Here is a 25,032-nt window from a genome sequence, read left to right as displayed (position 1 = left end):
GGCTGGTCGGGAGCGCGCAGCCTGGGCCTCGGCTAGCTAGCGGCAGCTGCTAACTAGCTAATGACTTCATCTATCTGCTGTTATCTGCCGCATTGGAAGCCGTTAAACAGCGGGGAGAAACGCGTCTCAGGTTACGGGTTGCCTGTTGAATCGTGGGGCGAGAAAGGCCGTACAAGAAGTGACAATGGCTGTATCAAGGTAAGACTTGGCTGCCCCCCCGGACCCTGTTTGTTGTAATCTGTCCAAACCAATTAACGTTCGCGAGCTAACCTGCTAATACGCGTTAGCTTGTGATTTGGCCGAGAACGGCGCGGCGACGGCGGACAAACGTTAGCCTGCGAGCTAACGCGGTGAGGAAACTCATTGTAGCCACTGTTCGCTGGCACATAACTCAATTAGGACCAATGTTTACTGCAGGTGCGACGTGTCTGTTCACGCAAAAACAAAAAAAAACTCGCGGTCCACTGCTGATGGTCGCGTTATAACAGTGTAACGTAATTAGTGAAGTTGGGTTCAGGAAGGCCAGTTTTGCGAACACGGGAGTCCACTATTGGCGACCTGTGGAGTTCTGATGAGCGGCAACCTGAACGGGAACACTGTTTAAACAGACCTGTCAACGTGCAGGTGCTTTAGCCAGTCCACGGTGCTGAAGTGCGGTTACTCTTTGAAAACCTGTTACAGATTAGGTTGCTTCTCTTCTCATAACATAGTGTTTTGGGATCTTCACTTGGCTGGGGTTTATCACAGTTATTGTTGTGATAATTCCACGTGGTTTTAAAGGGCTTTCTTTTTAGCCAAGCAAACTCCTCTGGAGTTCATCCTAAGTATTAGTAGTACCTATAATCCACTCTACTTTTTATTAATAGGTTGCTAATGACCTCAGTGACAGACCAGGTTCATTAGACAGGTTACCCTGGGGCAAAGCCAAACTAGGACCGGGTAATTTGCTAATATAATAAAGAAATTAAATGTCACAATATTATTGACCAATTACCTCCTATTGCTATTAGTGCTTTTACATAATCCTTACACAATAAGATTGTTTTTAATTTTGTGGCTATAATGACTAAGTGGGTAAAACCAAGTAGTAGAAAAAACGGTTAATTCAGATAATTACATCATTTTACTGTCATGCCTCTTTTTCAAATCCAGAAAAAGACGACACAAAATGCAAGATAGCGATAAAGAAAATTGTTATATCCATGCAAATAATACCAATAAATACCTGTCAGTGTGTTGTCTTGAAATAATTTGCCATACGGAATTTTATATATTAATTAGAATGTAATTTTAAAAAAAAAGCTCATATCAATGTACACAACGACTGATTTAGATCACATATTCTGGTCCTCATGAGGTTCAGACCTTGGAAGTGGTCCTTGCACATTAGTGCACAAGACATTTGAGAAGAGAAACCTGTGTGTTTGTTCAGTGTTGCACATTGTGCATGGTCCGTAAAGTTTCCGTTGACTTTGTTTTGTTTATTGTCGCCTGTCTTTAGACTCGATCGTTTGTTCATCTTGCTTGACACCGGGACAACACCAGTAACCAGGAAAGCAGCAGCCCAACAGCTTGGAGAAGTGGTCAAACTCCACCCACATGAACTCAATAACCTCCTATCAAAGGTGCGTGTGACGCGCAGTCCAAACTGTCTTTCTTGAGCATCATAAGATAATGTCAACCTGAGCATTTTTTACTGTCCCTGCACTCAAATTTATGAAATATTGATAATGTCCAACAGTGTAATTCCTGCTGGGCTGGATGTGCCATGCGAGCACCTGGATTGAATTGTGTATGTTATTCTCACTGTAACTGTAACAAACCTAACTTCTTGACAAAGGTGGCACACAGCAAGGGCCCAGTTTTGGTTTTATGTTGGCCTTTTTGTACTTGTCTCTTTCCTTCTCTCTTATAGGTTGTACAGTTTGCATTTATGTTGTATATGTAGTAGCCTACATTTAAAATGTATTTTCTGTCGAATACTAGGTTTTGACCTACCTAAGGAGTCCCAACTGGGACACTCGAATAGCAGCAGGCCAAGCTGTTGAGGCCATTGTAAAGAATATTCCTGAGTGGGACCCGACGCCCAAGCCTAAAGAAGGTGAGAGTTTTCTGTCACATTTGATTGCCTCTAAAGGCATAGTTCAGATCGTTTTGAAGTGGGTTTGTGTAAGGTGTACGGGAGGCGGGCAGGCGTTACTGCACTGCTGTGAACGTGGGCAAGACACTGTGGGGGGGGAAGGCCCACCTAAAAAGATTATCAGTTTAAGTGTATGCGAGTTAAAGTGAAACCTTATTTGTACTGTTTTATACTGTCAATAGAGTCTTGTGGCTTTGAAGAAGTTCAGGCAAAAGAAAGTGTTAAAAGTATTCTAAATATAACGTACACTGAAACGGATATTGTCGAACCCACAGCAAATATATGGAACGATCCCTTTCGGCGGATTTCCAGTTTGTGTGTTGTTGTTTTACCTTTCAGGTCACAGTGAACTTTGAAGATGCAGCCAATTTGGCTCCAGGACTAAATACATGATACAGGTTTTGCTCTTCAAACACATAAGCCTTCTGTTAGTTAAAATGCCCTCTACAGTCGGGCCTCACACTAATTGGTATAGCATAGTCTTACATTATCATGTAAAACATGGCCCCAAACTATCGATCACTGTTTTTAGGAAACGTTCACATTAAGACACCAAAACATCAGGAAAACATTTGATTAGGGCTGCAACTAACGATTATTTTAATAATCGATTTATTGATTATTGTTTCGATTAATCGATGAATCGGATAAAAAAAATGTTTTTATCAAAAAAGCGTTAATTTCCAACCCTTTATTCAAAAACAGAAGTGACAGTGCAAAACATCTTCAGAAAGTGCACAAACAGGTTGCACCTTGAACATCCCTGAGCTGTTAATTAAAACAACAAAATGGACTAACACTAAAAACATACACATCTATGCTTTACATCTGCCAAATGTGAGCCCTTTTTACTGTAATTGATCCCTCCAGAGGCTGCATTTAGCATGCCTTGCTTTATCAATATGTATGAAATACTGGGACAGAGGGAAGCTGTACTGCTACATATAGAGCGTCCTCTTCCTTAAACTCTTTCATTCTGGGTCTCTTATGACCACAACGTCACGTTGTTGGCTAAGCCCAACAACGTGATTTGCTTCATTCTACTTTGAGTAAAAAAAAAAAAAAAAAAAACCTGCAGCCAGATCCGCCGGTTTAACGTTAACGAGTGACAGCGTGAACTGAACCAGACCGGGGAGTTACGGCATGTTTCATCACGTTACGTTTTTTTACAAGCAAGACTGAACTGTAACGTAACTTTAACGATAATACACAACCAAACACATTAGCTAACGTGATAGCAAGCTGACTAGCTTCCATTAAAAACAAGTTTGAGGAACATGAAGACGCTGATTGGCCAAGACTCGACTTGTCAAAGATCTTCTATTTTTGAGAACATCACAACCTCAGCTTTTCTCGTGTCTCACTCCAATCTCAGAAACGCTGGCCGGCCAGTTGCTCTGCTCTTTTTTTTCTTCTCCGCGATTTATTGCCCGGCGTAATAATCGCGCGACACAACTAATCGATAATGAAATTCGTTGCCAACACTTTTGATAATCGATTTTTAGCGATTCGTTGTTGCAGCCCTACATTTTATGCCTTCTCCTTTTTTGTTTGATAAACGATATAGCGATGTAATGATGAATATAGTAATTAAGTGATTCAAGAATACACCATTTTGGCTCGACCGAGCCCAGTTAGTCCACTCTCTCAGCAGGTTAAACCCTCACATATTATATTTCAGTGTAACCAGAGTGTGGACGTTTGTTTGTTTTTCACTTGACTGTATGATTTATAGAAATTGGTGTTTTGGAAATCTGTGCACGGTTTTCCTTTAAGCCGCAACGTCTCAGGTTTTATTCCAGCAAGGTACCGTCTGTTACATGCTGTACCCTGGCTCGTTTCCTTTCAACTGTCCTTTTTAAAGGCAAAAACTAAATGAATGAAACGTTAATTTAATCATGACTCATGAAGGCTTTTGCTTTGTTGCTACATTGAGACCTTTTGATTAATATGTTTTATTTGATCAATAACTGATAAGACAAATATTAATATAAGGTTAATGACGGCACCTGTATTGGTGCATCAGAAAGGTTTTGTAACAATTCTGGTTATGAACAATAACATTTTCTTTTCTATGACCACTTGTCAATGTAAGGCCTCCAGTTTCAGATGCCTCCATTGTTTAGACTATTTATAAAAATAATTAAAAAAAAGCAGTTTTGTTGGCTGACAAACACAAGCTTGCTCTTGATGGAAGGCGTTGGTGTGGATGTGATCTAAATACGGATTTAGAGGGACAAATGTGCCGTTCTCAGACTCCTGTTTCTTTCCTGTAGAGTCCAGTGAATACTTGTCTCCAGAGGACTCTTGTGACCGATTGAGTTTCTACCACTTTGACATCTCCCGCCTTCTCAAACATGGGGCCTCTCTGCTGGGATCCGCGGGGGCCGAGTTTGAGCAGCAGGATGACGCAACAGGTTTGTAGTGTTTATCTTTTGTTTTGTTTGCAATAACCTCCAGGCTGTTGTGCTCTTGATTAACATACATGCAAATAGAGGGGATCAGCATACATTGTTACTGTGTGTTCATTCTTTATGTACACTGACCCGTGGAAAGTGACTTATTTGAGCAATGAATATTTAGTTGTTGATTCGTCTTTGTGGGACCCAGACCATTGGGCAGCTTTAAATCTGAACCCTTTTTATGTGCGTTTTCATACTGAATGACTTATTTCCAAAACGCTTATGGGCAATATTAAAAGGGATGTTTTTGTGCAAGTCTTTGTAGAGAAATCAACTAATTAAATAGTTGATTGAATTGTATCGCGACCAATAGAGAATTTCTTTTGTCGTGGACAGCCCTAATCTTTGGATGGTAATTTGAAGTCCTGCGCTCTGTTATTTTACCCAGCATTGCGTTCTGTGATTGGTTTCAGGAGCCGTTTATGTTCCAGTATTTATTTGTGACCCCAGCTTTTATTGTGTGTCTCCTCGCTGCATTTAGCTCCCACATGTTGACATGCGGATAACAAGTATTCCTCACATAGCTACAAATTACTTGCGTTTCATGCTCTAGAGTTTTACCCTGATGTCCTGTCATTTACATTTTTATTTTTTTTTCTTAGGTGAGCTGGACCCTAAAGAACGTCTGGCCCGCCAGAGAAAGCTCCTTCAGAAGAAGCTGGGTCTGGACATGGGCGCTGCTATCGGCATGGACACCGAGGAGCTGTTCAACGATGAGGACCTGGACTACACCTGCCAACCCAGTGGGCTTAAAGCTCATGGAAGCAAAGGCCCAGCTGGATCCAGCTCCTGCAACCTTGTGGTGGGTCTCATTTTTTAAACCAGTTACCTTTTGGATTCAGAAGATGCACTTTGTGTCCCTTTGGGTCACTAAGGCTCTTACTTCAAGCTTTAGTCTTGGATGGACTATTGCGTTCGAAAATAGGTGAAGATAATCATAAATGCGAGGCAGGAAATGGCACCTGTTTTTACTGCTTCTGCCAGCAGTTGAATGTTGCTGTGCAGTGCCAATTTAATAAAAAATCAAGCTGCTTGAGTTGTCTTCTCTTTGGCCTGACAAAATGAAATGAATGATTATTCCTTTCTCTGCCTCTTTTGATTCTGTCCTTGGTAATTTTAATTTTCTTTTGTGCTTTCAGTTTGTCTTGGATCTTCCAGGCCTTTGTGCCTAATCTATTGCGAGGTGCTGCATACATGTCAAGTTAATAGAAGGCAGTGTGGTTCTACAATATGATAATCACCTTTTTTATGTCAAACGCCATTAATGATTGGCAGCTGCACTCGAACTGGCAGTATAGAGTACGGGTCTCCATTCACTGCGAGCCTGCTCTGCAGAATTTCCTGCGCAGTATAAAATAATGAATAGGACTTGTGCATGAACAGAGAGGGACAATGCAGCTTGCCTAGAAGAAGCACTGTTGATTTTGGAGGTTTGTGGCGCTTTGAGCCAGAAAATGGATTTATCAAATGAGCCATTCTGTAATCTTGTCTATGTTGTCGTGCTTCTGAGGATGTACATGTGCGTGGAGTTGGACCTTAAAATGACTAATCCCCTCCGCCGTTTTTGTTCTCAGCCCATTCAGGCTGCTGACTTGATTGACTCAGAGTTCCGGCCAGGCATGAGCAGTCGTCAGAAGAATAAGGCTAAGAGGATGGCCAAGCTGGTGGCCAAACAAAGATCCAGAGACACAGAGCCAAATGAAAAGAGGTAAAATTATGTACTGTGTACCTAAAACATGTTTAGTTATCAAATACTCCATCTCTAAAAAAATATGACAGACCCAAGTGGAAACACTGGCTCTTGAACAAATTATTACATATTGAAGGGTCTTTTTTTTTTCTCCCATCATATACAACCATATGTGTATTTCCTAGGATCAACATACCTAAGATTTTAGTTTACATTTTTTATTTTTTACCCATTTTATCTTGACAGTTTAAAAAAAAAATGTTTATGTAAAGTTTGATTCCTTCTAATAACATGATTCACTTGAATTACTCCTTAAGTAACGACAGCTTTGAAGGGGAACCTGATGAGAAACGAAGGAAAACCACCAACGTTGTCATTGATCAACCGGCAACTGAGCATAAAGTCTTAATTGACAACGTTCCAGACAACTCCGGTCTTTTAGAGGAGGTGAGGAGTCAAAGACAGTTCCACGGCTCGCTGGTGTCTCCCTAGTCATGTAGCTGATGTCTCATTGCTTGTCTTTTTAAATACAGGAGTGGCCTCTGGAGAGCTTCTGTGAGGAGCTCTGCAATGACCTCTTCAATCCGTCATGGGAGGTAAAAACAAAGCCTGTTCAAATCGTAGTTGAACACGAGATTGTGTGCTGAGTTACAGGTGACCAGTGCAAAATAAATGTAAAAGAGTTATAATTGTGCGGTGGTTTTCAGATTCGTCACGGTGCAGGCACAGGTCTTAGAGAAATCCTCAAGTCCCAGGGTGCTGGGGGCGGGAAGCTGGCGGGAAGCACTGCAAAGCAGGTACATCTTGACTTTATCCTAGGTTTGCTTTAACTCGTCTGTGAGAACTAAACGTGACACAAACGGTCTGATGCTTCGCTGTAGATGTTGCAGCAGCATCAGGAGTGGATCGAGGACCTGGTCATCCGGCTGCTCTGCGTCTTCGCTCTGGACCGCTTTGGAGACTTTGTATCTGATGAGGTTGGTCTTTTTCTTTTCTTCTTTTTGTCGAGACTCATGCGAGGTGAGACCTGCAGTGTAGGAAAGGCGAGGACCTGTAACTAATCATGATTGTTCTTGTGAAAGCAGTATCTCAGGAACACCTAGGGGGAGTTTCTTCAAATTTGGCACAAATGTTTATGTGGACTCAAAGACGAAATGATTAAAATGTGACGTAACGAAACATGTTTTCTGGCCATAACTCAAGAATTCCTATGGTAATTTCACAAATGTCTAAGAGGATAAGACATCTTGGTTTGAGGATTAAAACCAGGAGACGGGAATTCTATTATTTATTTTAAATATTTGTGTACTGTCTGAAATGTATTTGTACGGCAGTGGTTTTTGGCATTCACACTTGCCTCATAATTATATAACAATTACGTGTGCCAACTCCTCTGATGCATAGCGTTTTATTACCTACTGTAAAGAGGCTTTTGTGTCGTGTAATACTTTTCCTCAAAACTGCAATTTTACTTTTAAAGAATATGTATTTAGGTGGTTGTGTTCCATCTTTTTGTAAGTGTAAATATTTCAGCAAGAACTCTATTCTTTGTTTTGTGAAAACCTTCTCGTCTTTAGTAATTTTTATTAAGCTCCACCTGGGAGAGGAGGAACTCATCACTAAATTGACGTTGGGTTTTTATTAGTTTGCAGTATAACGACTCTGATCAAACAGTGTTTTGTTGTACTGGGTGTGGCTGGCTGGCTTCCTCATCCATTATCTTCCAGATATATTGGCAAACCACTAAGTAGAATTTGTTAACCAGATAAATTTCATGAAATTTATCTATCTATCCGACACCTCCCTCTCTCTTTCCCAGGTGGTGGCTCCTGTCAGGGAGACGTGCGCACAGGCACTCGGTGTGGCCCTTCGTCACATGAACGGAACTGGTGTTTCCAAGACGGTAGACGTCCTGCTGACGCTTCTAAAAGAAGACCAGTGGGAGGTCCGTCATGGAGGCCTGCTCGGGATCAAGTATGCCCTGGCTGTCCGACAGGTACTAACTGTTCTGTATGTATGTCGAGCAGTTGACTAAGCGATATGGTCATGAATATCAATTGTGGGGGTGGGACCATATCTGTTGGGACAAATAGCTTTTTTTTATTGTGGTCTGGAACCATACCGGCTGCTTGTGGAGATATGTCAACACAAAGGCTATTCCTTCTGAACTCGTATGCATACATCTTTGGACTTTTCACTTTCGTGTCTCAGGATCTGATCGCTGTGTTACTGCACCGGGTGCTCCCAGCCATCACTGTAGGCCTACAAGACCTGGATGATGACGTCAGGGCTGTGGCAGCCGCATCCCTAATCCCTGTGGTGGAAGGCTTGGTGCAGCTTCTGCCTAATAAGGTCAGAGAGGAAATGGCAATGCCTCTTTTTTTTGTTTTTATAAAAAAAAAAATATCTCAAGTTTGTGTTTCTTAATGTAGATTGTGAAATTCTGTGCGTGTCTCAGGTACCCTTCATCGTGAACACGCTGTGGGATGCTCTTTTGGACCTGGACGACCTCACTGCTTCCACCAACAGCATCATGACGTTGCTGTCCTCGCTGCTCACCTACCCGCAGGTCCGCCAGTGCAGGTCTGTCTCACAGAGGTTCCGACAGTAAATGCTGCTGCCTCTAAATCGTAATTATTTGTTTTTTGTCTACAGCAGAAACTGAAAGTACACTTTATCTTCAGAAAAAGGCCTCATTTGTCTCATTGGACCATTAAGAAAAATATCAATTCAGTGGCCACTTCATTAGCTACTAGAGTATCTTTTTTTTTAAACTGCAGTTCTTGAAGCTGTACTCGATATAACTTGTACTATAATGCCTGCAGTTAGGCATGCGATTTGGTTATTTAAACAATAGATTAGAATACATGGGATTTGCGTGCCATTTGAAAATCTGTTTTGAGGTTTGATGGCCTTTGCATATTCTGTTTCACAAGAAGCTCCCTATAGTGACCTGGGTCCCCGATTGTCATTAGGGAGGCGACGTGTCCCCTCTGTATTCTGTAGCTGTGTGTTGGGGGTGTATCAGCAGTGTGCCAAGAGGTTGGTTGAACGTGATTCGCATAAAAGCAAACAATCAGGCGACACACGCCCACCGCTGAGCAAACTTTCTTGAAACGCACAATTACATGGCCACTGACTCTTAAAGTCTAGACAGAGGTTTAGTTTATACCATTTGTAAGAAGGTGGTATTTTAGTCATGTATTTTTTTTGGTTCTCTAAAATGATCGTCTTTCATGGCCCTTCTTGTATCCTGTCCACTCTAGCATGCAGGAGTCATTAACAGTCCTGGTCCCTCGGGTTTGGCCGTTCTTGAGACACACCATATCATCAGTAAGACGGGCAGCGCTGGAAACCCTCTTCACGCTGCTGTCTAAAGCTGATGTGGTAAAGCTGACTAAGAGCAATTGGATATTCATATATCTGGCAAAGTACTAATTCATCTCATACATGATTTAACAAAGTATCAGAAATGCATACATTTCCATGTTTTTGTACATAACGGCCAGTGTTACCATAGATGCTTTTTTATTTGTGAATGCTGGCTATGTGTTGTGCCTGGTAGGGCGGTGTTTTATCTTCTCTTTTTTTCGGGGGGGTTCTTCAGAACTGTGCAATGTGGATCAACCCCATCCTACAAGATATGCTGCGACACATCTTCCAGTCCTGCATACTGGAGAGCAATGAGGAAATCCTTGAGCTGATTCAAAAGGTATGCTGCGTCACCCACACTTCATCTCAAGTGTAAAACGACTGCGATGGTTTAAGTTTGATTATTGGAACTAGTGAAACGATACTGAAATGTCATCCAAGAATAAGTAATTGATAACAATTCTGATGGGAATTAGGTAAAATCTTATTTTTTCTTTCATATGGATGACCTTTTTTGATTTGTGTCTTTGGGCAGGTGTGGATGGAGCTGCTGTCTCAGGCCCCGCAGCAGTACGTGGTAGCAGCCAGCTGCCCGTGGATGGGCGCCTGGCTCTGTCTCATGATGCAGGCCTCACAAATTCCCATAGACATCAACATGCTGGTGGAAGTAAAGGCCCGCTGCAAGGTTGGACACGTTCTGTATTCATACCTAGATGAGACTGAAGAGTAAGACTTGCTATATGGTTCTCAGCTGGTTGCAGTTTTGTCCTCAAATGCAAACTGACGCTCCACGCCGTCGTCAATAACTGCTAATCGGTAGCAATTTTACTATTCAGGAACACTATTCTTAAACTCTTGTTTTTCCCAATGTGTAAATATATTTACGCTTCATATGCCATGCAACGCATCTGAAGGATCAACATAAATGAAAAGATCAGTCTTATAACGTCAGTGTGACATAATCCGAATGGTAGGGCGCATCTGTCGCATGCAACAGCAGGTTCATGCAAATAACGCATGAGACATCACACGAAGCAGATGAACCTTGCTGAGGTTGCTAGGCGACAGACTGGCAGACAGCATGAAGATAACGTCCCTGGCCAGTATGTTTTAGCCGGAGGAGCTTTAGCTCCCTGAACAGTCCGAGGAAAGAAATAGAAAAGTAACAGACACACCACGTTCAACCCAACAGCTGAATCGCTGGTTTGTTTAAATTAAATAAATGGAGCTGAACTTTTTAAGCGTATGAAATTGGAAATGGAAGCCGCTTTAATTTTCATGTACCAAAATACACCTGTGTATTTGCACATATATTTATCTGAAGAAGGCAAATGTTTTAATTTAAGCCTGTGCAAAGCAACATTTATAATGCCACTTGAAATGCAGGTTTAGGTCCGTTTCTTTAATGCGATTAACTGTAATAATGAATGTTGTGTTGACGCAGCAGGATAAGGCTGGCACAAAGGCACGTCAAGGGACCATTCTGGTGAAAGAAACGGTTCAGGAGTATATAGCTGGTGCAGAGACGGTGACCGACGACCCACTGACGAGGGACTACGTAGTGGTCCGTTCTCGCCTCATGGCTGCCAAGTGAGTTTTGATTGTTGCAAGCGAAAGCTAAAAAGTTAGCCGTCCTAATTTTGAGGTGAACTTGTGACTTTCGCTCTCAAAAAAAAAAGATTAATTTGCTAGATGAATACTTTTTTGTTCTCACTGCGTTTCCCGGCTCTCTCTTCTCTCTCTCAACCAGATTGCTGGGGGCTCTGTGTAGGTGTATCTGTGACCCTCAGCTCAATGCTGCATCTCAGGAGATCCGACCAGCTGAATCTTTAGGCCAGCTGCTGCTCTTCCACCTCAATTCCAAGTCTGCCCTGCAGCGCATAGCCGTGGCTCTGGTACTTTGCGAGTGGACCGCAATGCAGGAGGTGAAAAGACTCAGACACTTGAGTTTTTTTATTGCGGTAACCGGAGCACCTTTTGGATGCAATATAAGCAATTGACTTTTCCAATCTCTCCCTTTCAGGATTGTCAGGTGGTATCGTCGATGGTGCAGCCTCGGCTTCTGGCCATTCTGTCGGAGCACCTGTACTACGATGAGATCGCCATCCCCTTCACGCGCATGCAGAATGAGTGCAAGCAGCTCATTGCGCTGCTCGCCGATGCCCACATAGACCTGCAAGACCGCCTCAATTGTAGCGTTTTCACGATTGATCAAGCCAATGACCTGGTAGGTGCGGCCGCACACTAATAAGAAAACTGAATTGGAAACCTTTTCATGAATCAAATTGAAATCGGTCATAGGTTTTATAATTAGTTTCCCCCAATGTACCCACAACCTACAGAAACATGACCCCAAAACTGCAGTTTACACTGAAGGCTGACATTTCAAGGTGTCTGGCTTTATTATGACACTTCCACATCCAGCTGTAATTTGGTTTCTGTCCAGGTCTTTATTTCCTGACCTTAACGGCCTAATTCTCATCTTGAAAGATCAATGGATATTGCACTCTGTAACAGATCGCTCCCCCATTCCAGCCATTCACGTTCTCCCTCCCTCTTGTTCCCTAGGTAACCGCCATCTTCACAGAGTCGACAGCGGGTCTGAACGTGATCTCCAATCAGTGGCAGGCACTGGACAGTAAACGACAGCAGGCCCAGGCAACGGTGACGGAGACAAACACAGAATGGCAGCAGCTTCATCTGCGCGTCCACATGGTCACGGCCTGCGCAGTGATTAACCTGCAGGTGCTTCCCGAAAAGCTCAACCCACTGGTCAGGCCTCTAATGGAGACCATCAAGCGGGAGGAGAACGCCCTCATCCAGGGCTATGCTGCATCTTTCATAGCCAAGCTGCTGCAGCAGTGTGCCGGACGCTCGCCGTGCCCCAACCCCAAGATCATTAAAAACCTCTGCGCCTCGGCCTGCATGGACTCCGCGGTCACGCCCTCGTCTGCCTGCCCCGTTCCCCCCACACAGGAAAATGCCAAAGGTAGGCGTTGTTGACACTGGGCAATATTTTCAGTAATTTTATTCAACGCTACCAGAGGGATTTCAAAATGTGGTCTTCTTTGACTTTTGAATCATTCTACTTACTGTATTCCAGAAGTGAGTTGGAAAGATGATGAAATGGTTTCTTTGTTTCAAATTGTAAAAGTACAACAGCATCCCTCCAACAATCACTTGTCTTATTGAAGAAGTGCTTGCTTGCTACTGACCATATTGTTCACGCCTTCTTGTTTATACCCTTAGGCAGTGGGTTGGAGAAAGATTGCACTCATCACATGGTCAACAAAACCCGAGGCATAATCACCCTGTACCGCCACCAAAGGGCAGCGTTTGCCATCACCAGTAAGAGGGGGCCAGCCCCTAAAGCCCCCAAAAACCCAACCACAGAGCTTCCTCCTGGCAGCACTATCTGCACGGATAACGACGAGGTACAGCCGGCTAATGTCGTACATTTTCCTCACATTTGGATCAACAGGTTGTTTACCCTTTTTTTTTTTTTTTAATATGATCCGTTCCCGTTTTAGAGCAAGAAGCCGTTTCTTATTCAGAGGCGAGGGGCAGAGTTCTCCCTGACAACTGTTGCCAAGCACTTCGGTGCAGATTTCACCAGGTCTCTGCCGTACTTATGGGAGAACACAGTGGGACCACTGAGGACGGTAGTGACTGAAAATCATCAAATTGGTATGTTGATCCGATTTTAATCTTGGCTAGACAAAGTAAAGGATATTTAAAAAAAAAAAGGTTAAACACGTCAGTCACAGGTATTTTTTGGCTTGCAGTTTAATTTTTTGCCTTAAATGGTCTGGAGCATTTTTGGTGCAAAATTCCGTTTGCATGTGTAGTCTCATGATGATTCATAGCTTGTGATTTTGATCAAAGTAGCTATGCTCCGTTTCAAGATTCTTTATTTTTTTTAAAAGATTGCTGTGTATATCAGATGCCTAAAGTCTATATTATTGTTGAGCTGTTCTGTTTTTATTTGTCAGACAGTTGACGTGTGGCCCATGATGGATTTCTGAAAGGACTAATAAATATCAATTCAATTCACCTAATTTTACCAAGAGAATCCACTCTTTATAATCCAGGCCTTCACCTTTCAGGGAGTCCAGGACGTGTATATACTCTAAATCACTGTCTTTTGTGTACTCTAGATAGGCCGGTCCAGCTGGAGAGGGGAGACACTGCCGCTCAGGAACTGGTCAACTCTCTACAAGTGCTGGAGGTCATGGCTGGGGCCATGGCGGCTGAACTCAAGCCTTTGGTACGACTGCTCTACTTCTATACCACCATTTACTGGAGACCTCTCATGGATTCGTAATTCAAATTAGTATTGGAACTGTATTTGGCGCAGATGCAGGATTTTCAGGGAAAGTTCCTTACATGCATCTAAAACCAACTTTTATAATGAAAGCAAATGATTGAATATCTTCTTTTTTTGCCTCTCTAGCTACTGGAGCACCTCCCCCATCTGTTCACCTGCCTGCAGCACCCGTACACAGCGGTGCGTCACATGGCAGCACGCTGTGTGGGCGTCCTCAGTAAGATAGCCATGCTGGAGACCATGAACAGTTTCCTCGAGTGCGTCCTCCCTTGGTTAGCTGCTATCGACGACTGCACCAAACAGGAGGGTGCCATCGAGGCTTTGGCCTGTATCCTTCACACGGTGGAAACAAATTGTAAATGAAAGCATCGCCCTTGTAGTTGTTGCCGTGTCATCTCCCCACAGTACCGTCCTTGACTAACGCGTCTCCAGGTGTCATGGAGCAGCTTGATGTGGACATTGTGCCCTACATCGTGCTGCTCGTAGTGCCGGTGCTGGGCCGCATGAGTGACCCCAGTGATAGCATTCGTTTCATGGCCACGCAGTGCTTTGCCACGCTCATCCGCCTGTTGCCCCTCGAGGTAAGAGTCCACAAACGGATGCGCGTTTTTTTTTATGCAAAGTTAAGAATCCCTGCAAACCAACTTAATCACTCGCTGGCTGTTACACTCGCAGCGCGATGTCGTTATCCAACGCTTTGCTCCTAAGAGTTTCTTCCCTCTGTCGTCCACCAGGCCGGTATACCAGACCCCCCGGCCATGTCCGCTGACCTGATCCGCCAGAAGGCCAGAGAACGCCAATTCCTGGAGCAACTACTAGATAGCAGAAAATTGGAGAACTACAAGATACCTGTTCCAATTAAGGCTGAGCTCAGGAAGTACCAGCAGGTGGGTGTCAGTTTTCAGGGTCCATTGAGTGTCTGCAATACCCCCTCAAGCAACAGGTAAATGGTTCCCAGCCTGTGTTTTTAAACAACTCCTGGGATACTTCAGTGTTTTGTGCCTGAGCTGCCTCTTCACCTTGAGTCTGAAGGTTGTTCTGTCAGGTTCGGGGATGAGGAAATTCATTTGCTGCAGGCTAAATGTATAAAAAAATAAAAGAAAGACACTGACAACTAATGGTTTTCTTGACAGAGTAACCTTAAAGCACTCTAATGGAGATGGTGTATGTGTGCAGGTTCGTTCTAGAAATGTTGGAACAGCTAAGACCAGCCACCCTCCTCTTTAATTAACAGAGTGGGACAGAAGACCAATAGTAGCAACAATTTAGATTGGCTAACACACTGCTGCAATGTCTTCAACCGTAACTGATTTAGGAGGAAATGTCGCTCTGAAAGAAGCTGCGGTTCCAATGGATAGGCTGCTTTTTATTGTCTATTTCAGTGTGGGTCTTTGTCACCTTGCAGGATGGAGTGAACTGGTTATCCTTCCTGAACAAATACAAGCTGCACGGGATCCTGTGTGACGACATGGGCCTCGGCAAGACGCTGCAGTCCATCTGCATTCTGGCAGGGGATTACTACCTCAGGTAGTCCAAACAGCACCGTTATGGTTGTTCAACTCTGCAGCGTCAGCACGCTGACTGATCTCCTTCGGCCACTCAACACTATGTTGTACAATTCGGACACATCGGCACTCGTACGATGGTTTAGATATGAGCTATGAGTCCAAGCAGTTTACATGCTGATGTGTGTAATCATGGTCGATTATCAATATACTACTAATATACAAGAGGATATGAGGTATAATGACTCATTAAGTTGAACCACAAATAAAAAGCACAGTTGGGTTAGTTTGGCGAGATTCATAGGAAGAAGAGAAAAAAGTAGTGCATTTCCCTCATGTTGAGCTAAAATCTGGTGAATATGCAATGGTCTTGTATGATATGCTATTCATTTCTGACCTCAATGATCCTGCCACATGTGAAACAATGGACAAAGCGTGGGTTTGTCAGTTTCAGCATCAACAGTGATTTGGCCCAGTTTTGTTGCTTGTTATTTTCTTTTTATTAAAGTAAACCTGACTCGGCCTTCTGTGTGTTTGATGTCTATTCAGGGCACAGGAATATGCCAAGACTAAGGCCGCAGACAGCAGCCCCCTGCCCTCTCTGGTGGTGTGTCCTCCCACACTGACTGGCCACTGGGTGGACGAAGTGGGCAAATTCTGCACCAAAGAATACCTCAACCCACTGCACTACACTGGGCCTCCTACAGAACGAATGCGGTAAGGCTGAGTCAGACTTAATAACAAGGCGAAAGATCTGGCGCATAATAAGGAATCCAAATTAACATTAAAAAGGCGCTAACTGTAATGTACAGTATACAATGTTTATACGATAGATGTTCCCCTTTTTTTTTTTTTTAGGCTGCAGCACCAAGTGAAAAAACACAACCTTGTAATAGCCTCTTACGATGTTGTACGGAATGACATCGACTTTTTTAGGTGCGTATAATTTCTTTCTAAAATCTTTTTTTGTTTTTAGGAGGTAGGCGCTCAGTTTTAACAAAAACAAATTTCCACCGGATTTATATTTTTTACATTGTTTTTAGGAATATCAAATTCAATTACTGCATCCTCGATGAGGGTCATGTCATCAAGAACGGGAAAACCAAACTCTCCAAAGCCATTAAGCAGTTGGCTGCCAACTTCCGAATCATCTTGTCAGGAACGCCCATTCAGGTGAGCGCATAGCCGCTGGCTCTTGAAACTCTCCCTTTTTTCTTCTTCTTCCCTCTATGGTTATGCTCCGACGAGTAAACACATTCCACTCTCGTCTGTCCCCCAGAACAATGTCCTGGAGCTCTGGTCATTGTTTGACTTCCTCATGCCGGGTTTCCTTGGAACAGAACGGCAGTTTGCCGCTCGCTACGGTAAACCTATCCTGGCCAGCCGAGACGCCAAAAGTTCCTCACGGGAACAGGAGGCAGGTCTGTAAATGTTGCAGATTTCTAACTAAATACTGCTATTCCCAACTCCCCTTTTTTATTTTTTTTTAAATTTTAGACTTACGGTTAATATCGGTTCCTCCCCCTCAGGTGTCCTGGCGATGGAGGCCCTACATCGACAGGTGCTCCCCTTCCTTCTGAGGAGGATGAAGGAGGATGTCCTCCAGGACCTTCCTCCTAAAATAATTCAGGACTATTACTGCAACCTGAGTCCTCTACAGGTACTTCTGCCCACTCCCAGTACTTCGATGTAACAGGACTGGTTTCCATAGGAACTACAGCTAGATGGTGGCCCAACCTCCGAGTAACAACATGGTTTGCTTTCTCACTCCCTGCAGGTTCAGTTGTATGAAGACTTTGCAAAGTCTCGAGCCAAGGCCAGTGTGGAGGACAGCATCTCCAATACTGCTACAGGAGAGGAGGAGAAGCCTAAACTGAAGGCCACAGGCCATGTCTTCCAGGTACTGGTTTCTGTCTGACACCATAGTGAAAGCCGCCCTGTTGCAATTATTTTTGTCGTCTTTGTTACGTTGCTTGGCACATAATCGTCACCTGTTGATCGCTGTGTATTCACGTCACACATTCATAGAATGCATTTGGATTTCGTTTCACACAGTAGAGGTGTACTAGTTTGGAATGAAAGCATTCATTGTTAATACTTAGTGTATGCCTTTTTTTATCTTTTGCAAATGCATCTTATTATGACCAACCAGTAATATTTCCCTCCGTTCTTTCAGGCTCTGCAGTACCTGAGGAAGCTGTGTAACCACCCGAGTTTGGTGTTGACCCCGCAGCATCCCGAGTACAAACGCATCACTGAGCAGCTCGCAGCGCAGAGCTCCAGCCTGCGGGACCTTCAGCACGCGCCCAAACTCTCCGCTCTCAAACAGGTAATGTACAGGGACGTCTTTTCTGGATCCGCTGCATCACTTCTGCTTGCGTTGTCCAGTTTTGAATCACTTTACATAATGTGGATTATGTCCAATTATGTTTTTCATTAAAGTAATATGTTTGCCTAAGAATGGCGATAAAAGATCATGGAGCAAAGACTCCACGCATTCCCACGATTCTCGACCATTTAATACCGCGGTTAAAAAAAAAGAGCTTAAATCCAAAATATATTTCAACATGCGCACACCTTTATAACTGCTTGGGCATGCTGTTTTTTGCTAATTTATTAATAATCCTACATGATCTAATTCAGGTTTCTCGCCAACGACTACATTTTACAAGATTACATTTGAATAAATCGCGATAACTTTATAATTTCCCATCACCCAATACAAATCTTTACAGCCTCAAAATGTAACTCAATACGACCTCCATACATTACCTGTTGGCGGCGTTTTTTTTTTTTTGGCCATGCACTTCTGCTGCCCAAAGGCTGGGTACCTTAATGTGACCCATTAGAACACTTCATTATTTTATTTGTAGCCTCTCAACTAGGGCAGTGCGGTAGACCGGTATACCAGTTTTCCGTACGGTATGAATTTTTCATATACCGTCATACCGGTCACCGCTGTTTGGCAGGCAACAATATTTAATGTTCACAGCTTGAAGCTGAAGGAGCAGCGGACCGAGCTACTTTCGTCTCATGTTAACTCACTTGACTCATGGTGTGCAAGAAATGACATCGCCAAAAGGCATGCTAGGTAAATGACACCGCCCACACAGGAAGACTTTTCTTGTGCAGCAAGGTGGGCGGACTTTACCCATCATGCATTTTGGTGATGTCATTTCTTGCACACCATGAGTTAACTTCTATCCGTGAGACACAAGTAGCTCAGACCGCTGTACACGTGACTGTAAACATTAAATGTTGCTGCCTGCCGAAGAATGACAATAGTCGTTATGGCCGCGCATGCGCCACTAGTATCAAGGGATTCCCCTGGGTCCTAAATCCCTCCAAGTTTATCTCCCTATGTACCAATCCAAACAGCTGCTGGCCAGTGGTGAGTGGCGGTCCTTTTCGGCGTCAATAAATGAATGTGTTTATTTGGAAAAAAATACCGTGATATGACTTTTTGGCCATACCGCCCAGCCCTACTCAACCTCTCCCCTGTCACATGTTGTGGCGCCGACACTCTGTTCTCAGTTGCTGTTGGACTGCGGTCTAGGAGGCGGTGCAGGATCAGAGGGGGGCACCGAGGCGGTCGTCGCCCAGCACCGTGTGCTCATTTTCTGTCAGCTCAAGAGTATGCTGGATATTGTGGAGCGCGACCTCCTGAAATCCAAACTGCCCTCTGTCACCTACCTGAGGCTGGACGGCAGTGTGCAGGCCGGCCTGCGTCACTCCATCGTTTCCAGGTCAGTGGTTTGAATTATACATTGTCTCCGGCTCGGAACGCTGCCTCGCTTCGCCTGTTATTCAGTTCTTCTCTCTGAATCTCAGGTTCAACAACGACCCATCCATCGACGTGCTGCTGCTGACCACCCATGTCGGGGGTCTGGGTCTGAACCTGACGGGAGCCGACACCGTGGTGTTTGTGGAACACGACTGGAACCCCATGAGGGACCTTCAGGCAATGGATCGCGCCCATAGGATAGGACAGGTACGTACAGCAGAACACACACGGATACATAAACCTTGTGATCTTGTAAACCAGATGAATCTGGATCACGTCCCAAAAGTGGGCAGAAACATTTACATTTGGGGGTAGTCAACACGCTGTAACTCAAGGCCCACTTCTGTGTGAAATGGGCCGTAATGACCAAAATACATATTCTGCTAACTCATCACTGCCTACAGTTATGAATCCAGATATATCAGGGTCATATTTTGGCACCTAGTTGTCTTTCACATCTTTCTTGTTAGACGAAATGAGCACATTTAGATATAAACTTTTTTAAATGTATTCTAACCATTTGGCCTTACCTCCTTGGCCCACTAAGTGGCACGCATAGGACCAGTGGTTGAGAACAGCTGCTTTAGGTCATTTATCTTTGATATGATCCTGTTTCATTAAGATGATATTGAATCCAAGACTCTCTCAAAGAAGGATGTGTTCATCAGTTTCCTTGTTGCATTATTAAATGCGTCTCTTTGAGCAGCCTTGGATCGCGTGACACTGCTGGTCTTGTACCAAACAAGTGATGGAGGCCCCGTCCTCAACGTCCAATACCTTCTGTTAACACTCCCCATTGTGTTTGTGGCGTTCAGAAACGGGTCGTGAACGTGTACAGGCTGATCACACGGGGCACGCTGGAGGAGAAGATCATGGGTCTGCAGAAGTTCAAGATAAGCATCGCCAACACTGTCATCAGCCAAGACAACGCCAGCCTGCAGAGCATGGGCACGGACCAGGTCCTCAACCTCTTCAGTCTGGACAAGGTGAGACCTCCGAGGGTTTCTGTCACGGAGATACAGAGAAACCTGTTGGTGGGGATCGCAGATCTCCCACGTGGAGATCTAAACATGTCCAAACAATGTATTTTGTTTTAATTTGTATTAATTCAGTAGTTGGTTGACAGTCGAGTATAAATGCGATCCTTGCCTCGTAAAAACATCGATAATAAAAAAAATCCACCTCGCAATTTTAACAATCACATAACTCTCGCTTGGTCCTGCCGGCTGAAGCGAGCCTTGGCAAAAGCTAGAACTAGGAGATGGCACCTCGCAAAAAAGTGTTTTGTTTTTTTAGAAATTAATGACACGTGGCATTGCCTCCCTAAACCAGGGACAAATCCACAAGCGCTGCCCAATTAATTAGCATGCTGAGCTCAGACCACAATGAGGCCAGAAAACTGATAACGAGTGCTTATTATTACCAGATGCATGCGCGAGGATCGGATGTCATTACTCAGATACAGATCACATGCCCTGCAGCTCATTATAGCAGAGGGGGCCCCGCTTTGCCCTAGCTGACGTCGGAAGAAATGATCCCACCTTTTTACAAGAAATATTGCATTAGAATTCAGAGCGGAGCCCAGTCTGCTTAGGGGGGGGATGCCTGACAAAATGCTTATGTAGTTCTGAAAACGCACCTATAAACTGTTTACGTTTGGCTGAACCGTCTTGTCTATGAACGCGTTTCAGGGCGAGAAGGGGGAGCAGTCGTCTGCGACCTCGGGGAAGAGCTCCGTGAAGTCGGTGCTGGACGGCCTGGGCGAGTTATGGGACCAGCAGCAGTATGACACAGAGTACAACCTGGACAGCTTCATGCACTCCCTGCAGTAGCACACCACAACCCTCAGCCTCCATATGCTGGCCAAACAGGACCTGGTCAGAGCTCCGAGGAGTCTCTCCCAAGCGCATGCATACATGCACACATACACACATAAATACATACACACCTTAAACAAGGTAACTATGAGGAGTCACGGATGGCAAATGGTTACAAATGTCCCAATGCAATAACTAAAACACAACCGAAATAGGAACTGAATATATATATTATTTTTTTTGCTTCAACAACGATGATGTGTCTGTACATGGTCAGACTACCCACAATTCTTTGTTGAAGGCAAACCACCCAAATGGTTTTCAACAAGCCCTCTTTTAGAGAATGTAATGGCAGGATGACGCTGCACCATCTGCGACTAACAGTGTTTAAATCACCCACATGAGTTTACAGTGACGTTATACAGCGCATCATCATAGTGGTCTCGTAGTAACGGCATCAGGTGCTACTCTTAGCGCCCCTCCCTCCTCCCATGTCTCATTGCCAGAGTGTGAACTGCTTCAGACACCTGTACCTCGCTCTCATCTGCCCCACTACCACTCTTCTCCTCCCATCACATGGTCTTGCAAGCACTGCGATACCCAGCCACACCCGACAACACCTCTCTGACCGACACAAACAAGAGAACCGGGGAGCGAAAGCAACTAGCTCGCAGGATGAGACCGCAGGACGTCATCCCGCTGCTCTGGCATTTTGTAGCACCGCCGTGACGACAACTCTCATCCTCCAGAGTCTTTTCGCGGAGAAATGATTGGTGTTGAAATGTGGTGCGACGACGACCCTGAGGAAAGCACTGCACTCGAAGCAGCATTACAGAGACTGAACATGGGGCCAAGCTGAAACTGGTACCTGAAGCTTGCCACCAGTATTTTAACAAAGAAAACACTTGTACATATTCCTGTAATTGCTGCTTTTTGTTTATGATGGTGGAATTGGAATAAATTCTACAGACTTTTGAACTACACATACTTTCCTTTTTTTTTTTTCGCGTGTGAACAGTGATGGCCAGTAGATGGTGTGGTTGTACATCCAAGAAGAGTACTACTAATAAGACAAGTCTTCTTTTGATGAAAGTATACACCTGCAAGGATCAATAACTGCTTTATTACAGCCTCACATTCTGAAGGGATGCAGAGACTTCAGCTGCCCTCCGTAATGCCAGACTGACCTATTGCTCATCAATAATAGAGAAAAATAAGAACAACCCCAGGTTTCTCTTTAGCACTGTATCAGGCTATACGTCCAAGCTCTGTGGAGCTGCATATTCCTATAGACATCAGTAGTAATGGCTTCATGAACTTCTTCAATGATAAGTTTCTAACTATTAGAGGCAAGATTAATAATCTCCTGCCCTCAACCAGTACCGATCTATCCTAGATGGATCGATCTCTAACCTTCCCTTCCTCTTTAAGATCCTTGAGAAAATAGTCTCAAGTCAGTTTTGTGACTTTCTTCATAATAGTTTATTTGAGGAGTTTCAGTCAGGATTTAGATGGCATCATAGCACAAATGGCACTGGTGACTATTACTAATGACAGTCTAATCAGATAAAGGACTTTTCTCTGTTCTTGTCCTGTGAGACCTTAGTGCTGCATTCGACACCATTGATCATGACATCCTGTTACAAAGACTAGACCAGTCGATTGGTATTAAAGGTAATATATGTAAACTATGAAGCCTTGATGACCACCAACGTCGGTCACGGTGTTTCACAAGGTTCTGTGCTTGGAACAATTGTATTCCCTTCTTATATATGCTTCCTTTAGGCAATATTATCAGAAAACACTTCATAAACTTGCATTGTTATGCAGATGATACTCTGTTATATCGATCGATCAAGCCAGATGAAACCAACCAATTTGCTCAACTTGAAGCATGTCTTAAAGACATAACAAAATGGATAACCTGCAACTTCCTGATGTTAAACTTAGACAAAAGTTATTTGTCGGGCCAGAACACCTTATAAATCAATTATCTAATAATATAGTTTCTCTTGATGGCATAGCCCTGACATCCAGCACCACTGTAAAGAATCTCGGTGTTATCCTTTAACTCTCACGTAAAGCAAATTCAACGACTGCCTTTTTTCACTACGTAACATTTATAAAATCCGGCACATCCCGTGTCTAAGCGACGCAGGAAAATTGGTTCACGCATGAGTTACTTCTAGACTAGATTACTGTAACTCCTTAGGATGCTCTAATAAGTCTCTTAAATATTTCGAGTTGATCCAGAATGCTGCAGCTCGTGTACGAAAACTAAGAAAAGAGAACATATTACTCCTGTATTAGCTGCTCTGCACTGGCTCCCTGTAAAATCAAGAATCAAATTTAAGATCCTTCTCCACACCTACAAAACCTTAATTGGTGATGCACCATCACATCTTGAGGAGCTTATAGTGCCATATTACCCCACTGGAGCTGCGCTCACTGAATGCGGGGCTACTTATAGTACCTAGAGTTTTAAAAGGTAGGATGGAGCCAGAGCCTTCAGTTATCAAGCTCTTCTATGGAACCAGCTTCCACTTTCAGTCCGGGGGGCAGACACAGTCACCTCATGTAAGAGTAGACTTAAGACTTTCCTCTTTGATAGCACTTACAGTTAGAGCTGGCTCAGGTTTGCCCTGGTCCAGCCCCGAGATATGCTGCTATAGGCCTAGACTGCTGGGAGACATCTTAGGATACACTGAGTTCCTCTCTCCTCTTCTCCTGGATGAATTCATGTCTCTTCAATGCACATTACTAACTCTACTTTTTCCCCGGAGTCTTTGTGCCTTCTCCCCTCACAGGTTTCCATGGATCGTGGCTGTGCCAGGAGCCGGTCCTGCCTCCTGGGTCCTGCCTCCTGGGTCCTGCCTCCTGCTATGGCCCTGCTGACGCCCCTTCCCTCTATCTTCTGTTTCTATGAATCGTGGTCCATGCCTAATACTGATATGAATAATGTCTGTCCTATTCATTGAATGTGTTGTAACTGTGTTACGGTGTTTATTCTGTACACATGACATATTGCTTCTGTCCATCCAGGGAGAAGGATCCTCCGCTGTTGCTCTCCTGAAGGTTTCTTCCTTTTTTCCCTGTGAAAGGTATTTTTTCCTGATCCGATGTGAGGTCTTGGGACAGGGATGTTGTATGTGTAGAGATTGTAAAGCCATCCTGCAAATTTGTGATTTTAGGCTATACAATATAATAAACTGAATTTAATTTAATGAAGGTTTTCACTCCATGTCGAAGTTGAGATTCTGAGGTAATTACAGTCAGATTATTTGAGCTAGTCTTTTTTTTTTTGCTCATGTGACAGCTCATTGATCCAATTTTGAGGAAGTATATTTTTTTCCAGCTATATTTATTGTTTTATTAGACACACCATCTGAATGTTAGCTCAAAACATGTTATCCACTCAAAAAAATGGCTATACTTCATAAAGTGGCATGTACATTCCAAGAGGGGAATTATTTCATGAGTTTTCATAATAAAAATAAGTGTCTGCATTTCTATGACAACTGGTCAGACTCCATCTGCTGATGCTGAAGGAAAGCTTCAGAGCTAAATTGATTGTTTTGTCAGATACCAATCGCTCTGGCTGATTGGTCTGCCGCACCGTCGGAATCTGTGAAGTGAATCCTTTATACTGAAAGAGCAGATGTCTGAATAGAAAGGCAGTGAGTTGCAGAGGTTAGTACTGGTCAGCCCTTTTCTAAACTCACAACAGGACAGAGAGAGGAAGCCATGCCAAAGACCACAAGGTTTCACAGCGTCATACAACTACGTTTAATAAGATTTGCTTATTAGTACAGAAAAAAGAAAGAAAATGAAGGTGGGAACTACCAACTCTGAAGCAGTAGTAAGCATTAGCAGCGTTGAGCTCCATGTTTTCAAATCACAGTTTTACTGCAAGAAGTTCAGACCAAGTCAACAAT

General features: G+C 43.8%; 1 protein-coding gene across 1 annotated transcript; it reads left to right on the top strand.

Annotated features, from left to right (window-relative positions):
- Positions 1 to 22,039, top strand: btaf1 (BTAF1 RNA polymerase II, B-TFIID transcription factor-associated). Its single transcript, XM_079229917.1, has 38 exons — positions 1 to 198; positions 1,502 to 1,625; positions 1,987 to 2,101; positions 4,417 to 4,557; positions 5,205 to 5,404; positions 6,177 to 6,310; positions 6,610 to 6,739; positions 6,826 to 6,888; positions 7,000 to 7,089; positions 7,174 to 7,269; positions 8,112 to 8,288; positions 8,504 to 8,644; positions 8,751 to 8,875; positions 9,559 to 9,679; positions 9,900 to 10,004; positions 10,200 to 10,349; positions 11,112 to 11,254; positions 11,415 to 11,589; positions 11,688 to 11,891; positions 12,233 to 12,653; positions 12,914 to 13,098; positions 13,195 to 13,351; positions 13,822 to 13,931; positions 14,118 to 14,319; positions 14,424 to 14,572; positions 14,726 to 14,878; positions 15,397 to 15,518; positions 16,046 to 16,213; positions 16,355 to 16,432; positions 16,540 to 16,669; positions 16,776 to 16,917; positions 17,026 to 17,156; positions 17,274 to 17,396; positions 17,673 to 17,825; positions 19,031 to 19,242; positions 19,328 to 19,487; positions 20,096 to 20,266; positions 20,972 to 22,039. Exons 1-38 carry the CDS (start codon positions 185 to 187, stop codon positions 21,110 to 21,112), a joined length of 5,556 nt encoding a protein of 1,851 aa, XP_079086043.1. The 5' UTR covers positions 1 to 184; the 3' UTR covers positions 21,113 to 22,039.
- Positions 22,040 to 25,032: the final 2,993 nt, after the last annotated feature.

The sequence above is a fragment of the Taurulus bubalis genome (genome assembly GCF_910589615.1).
Source record: "Taurulus bubalis genome assembly, chromosome: 14".
NCBI lineage: Eukaryota > Metazoa > Chordata > Actinopteri > Perciformes > Cottidae > Taurulus > Taurulus bubalis.
This window is presented reverse-complemented; position numbering and strand designations above follow the sequence as displayed.

Coding starts and splice junctions, on each gene's coding strand:
- btaf1 (XM_079229917.1), top strand. Junction 13,099..13,194: donor TCTGCACGGATAACGACGAG/GTACAGCCGGCT, acceptor TTCCCGTTTTAG/AGCAAGAAGCCGTTTCTTAT. Junction 15,519..16,045: donor GCAGGGGATTACTACCTCAG/GTAGTCCAAACA, acceptor ATGTCTATTCAG/GGCACAGGAATATGCCAAGA.